This window comes from Panthera leo, chromosome B4 (assembly GCF_018350215.1).
Source record: "Panthera leo isolate Ple1 chromosome B4, P.leo_Ple1_pat1.1, whole genome shotgun sequence".
In the NCBI taxonomy this organism is placed as follows: Eukaryota; Metazoa; Chordata; class Mammalia; order Carnivora; family Felidae; genus Panthera; species Panthera leo.
The window spans coordinates 10,211,224-10,223,918 of NC_056685.1; the positions used below are offsets into that span (position 1 = coordinate 10,211,224).

General features: G+C 42.0%; 1 protein-coding gene across 16 annotated transcripts in view; it reads left to right on the forward strand.

Moving 5' to 3' along the window:
• CELF2 (CUGBP Elav-like family member 2) overlaps nt 1–11,456 on the forward strand; it is a 311,505-nt gene extending 300,049 nt beyond the window's left edge. For 13 of the 16 annotated variants that reach the window (XM_042944831.1, XM_042944830.1, XM_042944833.1 and 10 more), the window contains 2 exons: nt 323–466; nt 3,633–3,994. In XM_042944831.1, coding sequence (XP_042800765.1) covers nt 323–466; nt 3,633–3,760 — 272 coding nt within the window. In that variant the 3' untranslated portion in view covers nt 3,761–3,994. Of the gene's footprint in view, nt 1–322; nt 467–3,632; nt 3,995–5,212 lie in introns of those variants that run through there. The other 3 variants (XM_042944835.1, XM_042944836.1, XM_042944829.1) reach the window with 2 other exon arrangements.
• The last annotated feature ends 1,239 nt before the right edge of the window (nt 11,457–12,695 follow it).

Sequence of the window (12,695 nt, forward strand, 5' to 3'; positions counted from 1 at the left end):
CCACCCGGGAAAACCCCACACCTACATTCTCCTCCCCAGCTCTACCCTATGGCAGCCGCCCTCATCCCCACGAAGAAGAGACCAAAACTATGTGCCCTAAGCAAATATGAGCCACAGACCATTGTCTCTGGAAATTGGAACATCTGAAAGGTGATTCCCATCTTGAAAGACATACCAGCACTTGACCTGTATATATCTGTTTCGTTCCCTTTAGTATGAGAGGAAGGCACATGCTTAGCCTGTTGTTAAAGCAGTCCTAAGAAGAGGCCTGGGGAACTAAGAAGCGAAGAATACCTTACTCTGATTTCTTTTTCCTCTTTAGGTCCAGAGGGTGCAAACCTCTTTATTTACCACCTTCCACAGGAGTTTGGAGACCAGGACATTCTGCAGATGTTCATGCCTTTTGGAAATGTTATCTCTGCTAAAGTCTTCATTGACAAACAGACCAATCTGAGCAAGTGCTTTGGTATGCAAAAGAAACCAAGCCAGAATATCACAGTTCATTCCCAAGTGAGGAGTCATGGGAAGGAAAATGTAAATGGCAAACATTTAGACGTCCAGATAGGGCCTTCCCTGGGTGGTGCCGTTTCCCGGTTTTCTGGATCCATGTAAGCAGATTGGGCAAAGTCGTGTAATCAAAAGCAGAGGTAGGGGCTATATAAAAAGGATCTGGGAAATTAAATGCCTGTACATTAGGTATTGCTGTATCCTGTGCTATTAGAGCGTCTTGCTCCATACATCTAATCATCTTTCACTATAGAGCAGCAGCAATTTCTTTAAGCCCCAAGGTCTGAAGCCAGCTTTAGCAGATGGAAACACACTTAACAGACTGTAGTGTAGTTTAGGCTACCCTGATACAGAAGGGCACTACAGACCCTTTGCCACGGTTTCCAGGCCCTTCTGGGTCCAGTAGGATTCAGACACTGTGGCTTTGGGTAGCATGTCGTACTGGGAGGCTCCTGTTCAGCACCACGTACACTCACACGAACCCTCACGAGAATGCACATCCCGTCACGGCAGGCCTGGGGCTACGCTGCCCACCACACCACAGCGCCTTGAGCCCCGGGGCAGGCCGTGGAGGTATTTCACAGTCACGTGAAATGCTGCTTGTGCTGAGATTCAGGAGCCAGAATTTGCAATGACAGGATCTGCAGGGACTGAATGAGTGGAGGCAGAGCACAGGAGTTACAGGAATTCCGAGAACGCTGGAAAACTCAGGTCCTCGGTGGCTTGACCTCCTTCCTCAAGGAGCCCAGACCCTGCCTCCTGGGGCAGTGTTTCCTCCCTGAGAGAGTAAGGCCCGCTCTCTACTTGCTCTGATGTTTCATAGCAAAAGCACAGCATTCATTAAATCTATTTCGTGTTTTACTTTTTGAACCCTTCTGGGCCCCCAAAGTGGTTTAGAGGCCAGAATGTTAAGAGTATATATTATTCACTTGACAAGTCGTGGCCCAGTTTAATAGAACATTTGCCTGAATCATTCCTCCAGTTTAGTAATTCATGTGGGTAGTAGGCAGTAGCCGTACAAAACAAAGCGAAATAGATACAGACCAGTGGAAACGCAAATGAAAGTGAATGGTATCGACAAAAACAGCGAGGTGGGAGGAGTGGTACTCAAACTTAAGATCCGTCTCACTGGTAATGGGCAGCTCATCTAAAGACAATGTTTCGGCTTCTAAAACCCCATTATCATATAACACCTTTCTAATTTCTGTGCTATCAACCAGCAAGGTCTGAAGCCTCTGTGTTTAGGGGAATTAGTATGGCAACCACTGAAAGTCACTGTTTTTACCCACCTGGAAAGGCTGTCAGCCTGAACTCAATACACTATGGCATCTGCTACATAAACCCCCTTGTGATGGTTCGTGAGCGAGTGAAGTGGAAAGTAAGTGGTTACATAGGGGGTGAGCGTGCACTTGGGTAGCTTACCGTTAGGAGCTTCCCTGCACAAGGTTTTGAACCAGATTTTTACACTCCTCATTGCTAAACAATGTCCTGGGCTTATCTGGAGATTGGAAAGGGATTGTGCTTCAGGGTCTGAATTTAAGAAAATATGTACAGCCTTGAAAAGAGATTATATCAGCCCACAAACTATTCAACCAGTGTGTAATCAACCTACGCCTATGAATATCAGCAGACAATTGCATGCAATGCTACGCACTGTTTTCAATTTTTGTCACAAGCTACAGCATCCCATACCTACGTTTCTCAGTGAGCCAGCCTAATGGTGGCGGGGAGAGGGGAGGCCAGAGTTGTCATAAGCTGGTACCCCATTCTTCCATGCTAACTAACCTCGTGGCCAGGTTTCGTTGCCCATTTCACCCTTGATCCGTTTCCATTCTTTAACTATCTTGCTGCTTCTGGATAAAGACCTGGAAGGAAAGGAGAAAATCATAGCAAAAATCTTGGATTCAAGATCACCCATACCAGGAATTGGATTTAGTCAAAAATCTATACCCCCATTTTGCAATACAGCCTGCCTAGGAAAAGCTTTGCTGCATTACACCATATGCTCATTTTTATCAGCTGAGAACTCTGCGGAAGGTATATTTTATGTCCTTGTCTTCCTCCTCTAGTTTGTAAAGGAATTTTCTCTTTAGCTTTAGACTTTTAATAGTAGATCGTTGAAGAAGCCTAATACAGAACGTTCTTAACAGAGCGAAGATGCACTCCGTATAATGGCTTCCTTTCAACCCCAAGTAGGGACAGTACAAGCTCGACAGCTTTACACCAGCATTAACTAAAGGAAGTTTTGCGTGTACCCTGCCACCCCCACCCCCAGTGTCTGAACAAACCATATGATCAGAATTGTTTCTGGGTCTTTGCAGAGCATCACTGGTTCTGTCAGAAGCCTGCCCTCCCTGCCATTTTGGTGGTGAGTGTTGGTACAGAGAAAGATGCTAGGAAGTCTGTTAGGGTGGTTCTTATGCCCTGAGCTGTTCACTCTTAATATTCTTAGAGGTTGCAAGGCAGAGATTTCCAGTCTGTTGAACTCAGCGGAGCTTTGAAAATGGAAGTTGAGCTATGGAAAAAAGGCCCAGCATTTCCCTTGGGTCCCTAGGTTCCTCCCAGAAATAACTCCACAATGTTAGAAACCAAGTATAAATTACTCCAGAGTTAATTCACTAACTGACCCCATCCGACAGAGGAACGGGTATGGGCTCCGTGGATACAGATGGAGAATTGGAATGAAAGTCAGGATCTTTGCAGGGCACCGTCACCGGCCCTGCCTTTAAACCTCACCGGGTTGGGACCTGTGAGCCTCTGGGGGGCCCTTTGAACCCTGGAGTATGTATCCCTGTGGTCCCATGAGCACCACTTCAGGGAACCCGGGGCTCTCTCAAAAGGGTTCGGTAAACAAAAGAGGCCGGGAGCTGGAGATGTAGCTTTTCGCAGACGGGTTCTGTTGCCGTGATGCATCAGCTTTTCTCCCTGCTTGTCAGTGGAGATTTCCAGTGCTGCCCATACGCACCGCGTGTCCGTGCATGGCAGGCACACAGCTGAGTGGAGCTGCACGGAGCCCACAGGACGTGCACATCACCTACCCCTTTCCGCTAACTCTCCAGCCACCCCGTGACGCCCTGCTCCCTCTCCATGTTGACTCCCACCCTCCTTGCCCTTGTGTTTTCCAGGTTTTGTTAGCTACGACAATCCGGTGTCTGCACAAGCTGCTATCCAGGCTATGAATGGCTTTCAGATTGGCATGAAACGCTTGAAGGTCCAGCTGAAGCGCTCCAAAAACGACAGCAAACCTTACTGATCCTAACCCCAGAGGCTCCCTGCTCTTATTTTAGCTTTCTTAGGGTAAGTCCCACAAGCCAGCCTGTTCTCAACAGGAAAGGCAGAGGAGGACCACATTGCCAACTTTTACCAAGAGAGACGGTTATTTTTACAATAAGGCCTCCATGTCCCCGTCCCACTCCCCCGTCCCCGTTCGCCATAATTCAAACTCGGGCTACCTTGTTTCTATTGAGTAAACTCCTCTTCCAGTTGTGCCACTGTATTCTCCTTTGTTTTGCAATTTGAATCTCCTTTGACCTTTGTTTTGTTTTCGTTTTTTGTTTCTTCGGTTTTGCTTTTTTTTTTTTTTTTTTTTTTTTTTTTTTTTTAAGAAAAACACACATAAATAAATGACATCTTGAGAATTTAAAAGGCAAACAAAGGCTAATGTGCAATTCTAACTCTGAGACCCCTGGTGCCCCAGAGCACTGCCTGGAGAATTCACCCCTCCTTGTCCGCGCCCACCCTCGAGGAGGGCGCCAACCGTTTAGAGGTTAAGGTGGTGGCCTAGCGCAAGAGAGAAGCCAGGAGAAGCACTTAAAACAACACAAACGTCTTTCCACTACATTTGGTTCTGTTTTAACAAGTAGGATTTTATTTTAGGGTTCAAAGAAACGTGACATTTATTGGTCAGATGATTACACTGGTTGTCTATTTCGTTGTTTTATTTTTAGTTTTTAGAAAGGATTAATGTAAAAAAAAAAAAGATTTAGAGATCTGTTTCTTAAAGCTACAGGGTTTAAAAATAAAATAAAAATGAGTGAAAATACTTGATGTTTCTTGAAAGATAAATTTAATAATAAATAAATAATACATAAATACATAAATAAAAAAGAAAGCCACAGGCCTGTAAATTTTATTTGTAAAAAAAGCATTTCTATTTTTGTACAAAATTTTTACTGCCTCAGAAATAATGGAAGTTATTTATTGCCTATTGTTAACTTATTGGGTACCTAAAGAGCAGTTCTCTGTGCTAGCTAGATCCTTTTGAAGTAGTCTCTAGAGGAATCGTTCTAGGAATGGGCTTTTTTTCACCGTTGAACCCTAGGCCTACAGTTCATGCTTTATCCTCTCGTTGTTCGTATCTGTCTGATTATTTTGTTCGTAACTTCCATTATCTAGTTTACAGCTCAGTCGTCTGACTCTCCCCATATGTTACATCCGTTGAAACTGGATCCTCTCCCCTTGTCCCTTGCCAGCCCCCATCCCAAAACACCCAGAATCCATCCCCTCTCCTCCTCCGGATGGATTCTCTTGGGGTTCCATTGTGCTGTGGATAAAGATTGTAAGAAATGCAAATTACGCGAATGGCTCGTAGACTCCCTAATGACCTAAGATTTGCATTAGTTTTTCTCCTGCACCCTTAAGAGTGATTTTGTTGCTGCTGCGTAGATTCTGTGTAACTTTTTACTCTCCCTTGTTTTCTCCCTAGACATCTTCATGCCCGTTAGTTCACCGTTTGCCTAGCATGTCCCTGTGGCGTCTCAAAAAAAAGTTTCATCGTCCCGTCATTGTTTCTGATGTCTTTCTGACCTCACATCACATTTGGTTCTCCTACTGACCTTTGATCTAGTTTGACCTTTGAAATTTGCATGTGACCTCATCTAGCTATTGAATTCTGGGAAGTCAATGTGAAAAACATTGCTGCATTCATGCAAGACTGAAATTTATTATTAGACAAATTAATTATAGAAAAAAACCTGTGGCAAAAACGTTTCTTTCTTATTTTTTTTCTTTTCATAAAACAGACTTGAAAGTATTATACAGGGATTGGCATTCTTCCCGGTCACTGGTAACAATAGCAATATGTGTCCAGGGACACAGAATGTTGGTTTCTAACAGACTACTTCCAAAAACAGTTTGAGAAAAAAACTGTCTGATTTTAAGTCTCTAGAGGTCTGTAATAGTTTTTACATTTTTCAGGCAGTGTAAAGTTTTTTGATAAGGCCATTTTAGGTGGCTCACTTTCTCATTAAGATATATATATAGAACCACTTTTTGTAGATTAGTATAAGAAAAATATTTACCCTGTTTTGGGGCAAATGCTACCTATTTGTGTCACCTTTTGCTGAACTGACTCACAGTTAGACAATCCATGGTTTAATGCACATGAAATTACCTATATTTTATACTGTTTCAATGTACAGGAGAAAGGTTACTGTAAACTGTGTTACGTTGGTGCTTCTGTGAATTAAGTTGTGGCTTCATCATGAGTCTTATGGTCTTAATGTTCTCTGTTGATAAGACAAGTTTAGAATTGGTTTACTTAAAGAATTTAAAAAAAAAAAATGTTTGCTTAAAAAAAAATTTCATGTGAGGGAAAAAAAAAACCTATTCCAGAATAAGTTTTGTGTTGGCTTGTAAAGCATTGATGTCATTTTTTTTTTAATTGTGGACTATTTAGATGTGTTTGTGTTCAGCAAAATGTGATTTTTTTTTTCTTTTAAAGAAAAAAAGTGAAAATATATAGTGCCAAATTCCAAAGGTACTTCCTTCCTAGAGCTTCAGTGTGTTTCTTGTGAGAAGTAATTTGATAACATGGGTATTTTATTATGTGTTTTGTATAAATCCCTAATATTTAAAAAACAAAAAACAAAAAAAAAGAGGTTAAAAAGTTTGTTAACTTGCTATCCTGTGGTCTTGTTGCCTGAAATTGTTATTGTTTGTTATTTCTCTATGATGTTTTTTGTAAGACATTGTATAAGTGCCCATGTCTCACTTTTTTAACCGCTCTGCACATCAATGCTGTGACGGCAACCTCACAATGTATTTTCTTCATAATATATGGAAACCTCTAAGGTGAGAAAGTTTTGAACTTTTAACCCTTTCTACCCAGAGCTATCTGGAATGTGGGTAACTTTTTATACTGTCATCATTTTTCTTTGTTCCGGGGTGTTTCTAATTTGGATCCCCCCCGATACATCTTTTTTTGTTTTTATTTTTGTCTTTCCTTTTTTTATCCATTGGTTGAGACCCAAAAGAAAAAAACTCTGCAAGGCAAATCTGGAGGAAAAAGAATATACTTTAACCCTCTCTGATTTTTTTTTACCCTACACCATTTTTTTTGTTGTCGTTTTGATTATTTCTCATCATTTAAAAAAAAAAATCAGTATGCTCCTGAAATTCCTTCTCTGGTTTTCATTAAAAAGTTTATTGGCTAAACCTTCTAAAGGGGGATGGATGATAGGTAGATTCAGCACTTACATTAACCTTAACTCATGTATGCTTTTGAGATCAGGTTTAGGGGTCTGTTCTAGTGCAGAATATTTTCATTCTACTTCCAATTAAGCGACTTTGTGTTGAGGTAGTATTTTGAGGAAGTTTTGTTTCTTACATGCTTAAAAAGTTAATGATGTTTCTCATCAGCCGTTATGCTGAGCATTCTCTGATCCCAGCAGATACCTCTGATTAAGCAAGGTGTCTGGGGTTAGAAGCTGATAGCCCTTTCCCTTTGGGTTCACTTTATTAACTGAAATCATGTACAAGGGACTGACCACGGAAGTAAAACTCTGTTCTTTATCACAGTTACTGACCAAATACCTAGTACCAGGTCCTCCTGCCACTTTGTCAAGTGCCACAGTACTTGGACTTCGACTTCACGTTGAACAGCTCTCTCTGGCTGTCTTGACAAACCCCTAGGTCATCCCTCAAGCCCCAACACAAACTCCCGCCTTCCTGAAAGAGGCCCTGGAAGCTTCTTAGTCTCTAAAGGAGTTCAGAAACTGCTGGCTCCCTTTCCTTCCTCCTTTTTCCCACTCACCACTCTGTTTGGTTTCGTGTGGATGGGATAGCCCTGGGATGGAAAGGACTAGCCTCTAATGATGCAAAAAACAAAAACAAAACCACAAACTCAAAACAAGTTTCCTTCTTCCAGCACATGCACTTACAACGAAACGATCTGTATTATCCTCACACGTGTTTACTACTGCTGGGGCCTTCCTTCATCCTTTGAGGGCTATTTTGTACTTCCTGCAGCAATCAGCTTAATACCAGAAGTTACCGCACGTGTCTCTCACATACAGCACAGGGTGGCTTGTGGATGCACAGAACACAAGAGAACACCATCTGAGTTTCAGACTGTCCTCTCCTTTCACCCGCCTGCATCTCCCCAAGAGGAGCCTGAGTGCCGGTGACGGTGACCGCAGGCTCAAGACGGGCACTTCGCATTGGGTGTCTCTTCTTTTGCAGGCAGCCAATCATTGAAGGGCAAAGTTTGGGGGTTTCTCTTGTTTTGGTTTTTTGTTTTTTGGGGTTTTTTGCATGTTTGCATTGTTCTTAAAGCTAACCCTCAGAGACAAACTGTCCTTTTACTCACTTTATCTTTTAATATAAAAAGGAAAAAAGCTGCAAGGGTGCAAAGGGCCTGTGCCAGAAGAAAAAACACACAGGAAACTGTTTTGTTTTTTTTTTTTTTTAAATCAAGTGTAGAGAATAGTCGTTTTTAAACTAAATTCGAGAATTGTGAGAAAATGGCCGTCCTCAAAGGCGTAACAAGTTCATCTTTCTTTCACCATAGGGGTTACAGTTCTTTGGCTTGTGCTACTCTGGACTCATTTTACTGTTTGTTTTTATTATCTTAAGTGCTAATTAACAAGAAATAAAATTTTAAAAAAACCTGTAGTTTCATTACCTTTTTGAATAATGTCATACAAAAAATGTATTTGTGTTTTTTTGTGCTGTGAGAATTGTTGTTTGTAGATTAATAATATCATTTTGTTTAGAATTACAAAATAGTTTTTAAATATTGTCTGAGAAAAGCCAAAGTTAATGCAACCTAGTGGAAACTGTAAGACCATTTGAGTATTGTTTGTTTTATTGATGCATTTGGATTTTGTTGTTTGATGGAATTTGAGCCAAAAAAAAAAAAAAAAAAAATACGCAGGCTTTCCTATTTCTACAACTGATTGTACTTACGCATTTTGTACCAGTGGAACTTTTTATACTGGAGATTAAAAAAACAATGGAAATTTTTGTGGCTTACTCTAGTGGGCCCCCTGACAATGACTGATTTCAAGTTTGATTTCTGGTTGATAGAAAGAAAGTTGCTTTTCTTTTGAGAATTAAAAACTTTGGCTTGATTTCTTTTTTCCCTTTGCTTATATCTAGCATTAGAATTTTGTCTTAAAATACAGCGGTAAGTTTCACTTTTTATTCTGTATTGTGCAGTTACACAATAAGGTAATTAGATTTAGAAGTACTCAGTCACTTTAAGTGGATAAATGTATTAGTTACAACTTTAGGGGTTTGCTTTTTTGCTGTTTAGATCAAAGTTTTTTCTGATTCTTCTGTCCTCATTGTGAACATAACCGTGTAGTTGAAACAGTCAAACTTATTTTTGTAACGTATGTTATTGTGTGATGCAGTTTTTTGCTTCTGTCTCCAATATTAAACCATTTTCCTAATACTTGTTTCTCTCTCTGCGTGTTGTATTGTTGGTGGTCATTCTGTGTTGGTGATGCATCTACACACCTCACTGTTTCACGTATCTGTTTTTTTTCTCTATGTTGTGTAAAAAGATACAGTCGATTCCACCTAAGTGAATATCTGATTTGGGGAAAGAGAAAACCACACACCAGCCACCTCCGATTTATGTACAACAATAGCCCATCTTAACCACTGCTTCCAAGACCGCTACTACTTACTGCTATCGTTCACCTAAATAACTGCCTCCGGTGTCGGATCTGCCAAGACCTTTTCCGGTCTTGTGAGCACAGTGTCCCATTTCACCCTCTGTCCTCTCGCCCCGCCCCCTCGCGGGTGCGTGTACGCGGCTCCTCAAACTCCCTCACAGCCGCTCTGCCGCGTCACCTTAAGCAATGTCCGAGCAGCAGAGCCGGGGCTCCTCCCACCTCCCCACAAGGCTAAAGGCACGTGGGTGCAAAACCTGCTTAGAAACTAATCACGTGTTTTAAAGAGGTGAGCTGTAAGGGAAGAACCAACCGACCGACCTGGTGAACAGAAGATGGGAAAAGGGTTCAACTTAAGTTCATGCGTTGCTATTAATCACTACCTACTTATAGAAAGGTAATTTATTTTTAAGAGCTAACTGAATCCAGGGGCAGCTCTCATTATTAAAAAGAACAGAAAACAAAGGAAATCCTTCCGAGTGCTCAATCTAGAAGCTGTCCTCGGAGACGGGAGGGGAAGGAGGTAAAGGTTCTCATGCTCACAACTTCATAATCTATCATCCATCTCCAAATGAAAGCCAGGAATGCCATATGCATCCACACACTCCCTCCTGAACGAACATCTGTTTTTTAAAACCTTGTCCCCCGCTATCCCCCCAACCCGTTACCAAAAGAGAACGAAAGAAAAAAAAACTTCCTCGTATGCCCTCCGAAACTGAAGCTCCAAGCCCCTCTCCCTTTTCTGCCCATCTCTTAAGCTCAGGAATCTGACCGCTCTCCAAGTGCTCTTAAAAGATTCCACTGATGTTTGCTCCCCTGTCTTAGCTCTCCTTCCAACCTTTCAGACGCACAAACTCTGTCTGACTCAGGCCACCCGGCACCGGGCAGCGTTCCTCTGGCTGCCAGTGAGGTTTTCCCTGCAGGTGCTCAAGCCCTTCGCCCTCTGGTTTCGGCGGCCCCTCTGCCCCCTAGGCTGCCTTTTCTAGTCGGCTCAACGACAGAGGGGCCCGGTGAGGCGGAGGAAAGGAGGCTCTTTCCCCCCCATAGGCCGAACACCTCGGTGAAGTGACTTCGCCAGCTCCAGACCTGCACGGACAGGAGCTGACTTCCAGCCAATACTTCCGCTTTAAATCTCACACTTCATGAGACTGCCTGAGAACCCACCGCTTACCTCAGTGGGGAAAGATGGCTAAGGGTGTGTTTTGTTTTCTTTTGTGGATGGGGGAGGGAGGGAGAAGGGGGTAAGGAGGGTGATTAATTCTTTCCGAGATGCAAGTGTTTCTTTTTAAAATCTGTAAGTAATACAACTATATATATATATATATCCACCATTTGGCACAAGGCAAAATACTCATGCTAAGAAGTAAAAGAAGGGGAAGACAAAGCCAGTTTCTTCTGTTGTTGTTTTAGAAAAACAACACAAACGGGAATTCTCCAAAGAAGGGGACAAAACTGCTAGTTCCCTTAAGTGCTCATGATTGTACAGCTGGTCCCTGCTTGAATTCATACTTCTCATTTTGATTCTGTAAACCACCACTGCAGTGTCAGTTAGCGAGGTGTATCCGTTTGCCACACACGGCCACCTTGGGAAACTACAGAACTGCCAACATTTACCACGCTGACGGCAGCCACACACGTCTGCCCGGCCCACAGCACTTAGAACAATCCGTGGGCTGGGACTCTTAGCTGGCAGGCTAGGAAACACAGTGAACATAAATGTACTGTGAATCGTTCCTGATAAGTGAATAAAACATTGTGACCAAACAATCAGCTTATTCACTTATCAGGAATCGACTGTTCTGCTAATTCGCTGTTTTGTTTTTCATCTCTGTTGTAGCTCACTATTTTTGCTGTGTTCTGTTTTCTCCTCTCATGCTTGGGCAGAATCACTGGGAATACTATCTTCATGTGACCATAAAACGTTTATATCGAGTGAAATGATATCTTAACAAAATCTATGCACTTGCTATCAGGAACACAATACTGGATGTGTCTTATATATATTGAACTATATAGTACTCGATTTCTTAAATAAAGCTTAAGAAAGGACTCTGTTGTGTGTAAAGTTAATGTGATTATTTTTCAAGGCAGTGTTTCTAAGGGGTATCTTTGTTCTTTTAAGTCTTGAGTGATACAGGATATTTTTCATTAAAATTATATCACTGGCTTTATGACTTACTATTCAATAAATTTTCTTTGGAAACAAAATGGAGTGGGGGGAAGTTCTTCCGAGCACATTTTAGCAGATGTCTATCTGGAAAACCATCCCCTTACTGGTGACCGTGGCAAATCTCTACCCAGGGCACGATGGGTGGCAGAAGAGAGCAATCCCCTCATGCCAGAGACCCCCGGAAAGCATCTAGAACTGGCCCTACACTACAAAACCCAAGTGCCTTTCTGAATGTGATCTCTTCAGGCCCAGAAGAAAGGGGACAGAAAAGAAAGATCCGAGAATAATGCTGGTTTGCGTCAATGCTTTCCCAAAATGCTGTGACTCTAGAAACTATACCCTGCTGGAGAGCAACGGCAGTTCTATTCAGGACTGCAAAATGAGAGCGAGCAAGAGAGGGCGTTTGATCATTCAGGATGAGAAGGGTAACATTTCAAAGCGATATGTGAGAGAGACATCCTATAACAGCTGCAAAGCTTAAATGGGAGTCCTGCTGCTTGGCCCCTTGAAGAAATACTTTTGAAATTTTTCCTACGGGCCACAAGTCTGAACAGAATGGAGCGTTCTCTTGGATTTTTTTGCTTTGGGGTTTTATGTTACATTCGTTTTTCTTGATTAATGTTTGATTCTAAGAAGAACTCCTAAACTTCTACTTGAAAAATGGCACAGGCATCCTAATCCCTTATAAAACAAATCTTTGTAATCCCTGATAATGAGGGACAGAGACAGCACGGCTAATGAAAATCCACAGACAATCCAAAATTCTTCTTCCAGTCTCTGCCTCCTCCCACATCCTACTCATCAATTTGTCACAAAAACAAAAACAAAAACTTCTAGTGAAAGCGAAGGATCAGAGAAATCGCCAAGGGTAGTAAAATCAAAGGGTCTAGACAGGCTGGAGCCATGGAGTTTGGGTTAGGGGAAAGAAGTTCTGTTTAAAAAAAAATCTTTTTTTTAACATTTTGAGAACCATAGTTCTAGATGACCTGGGTTCAAGTGTTGAACAGGTGCTTACACACAGAGGTACCCTAGGAAGTACTTTTTCATAGTCTTGCCCTGAGCATCAGTCACATATCTAGGAAGCATCTTTTTTTTTTTTAAAGAGAACCTATCCAAGG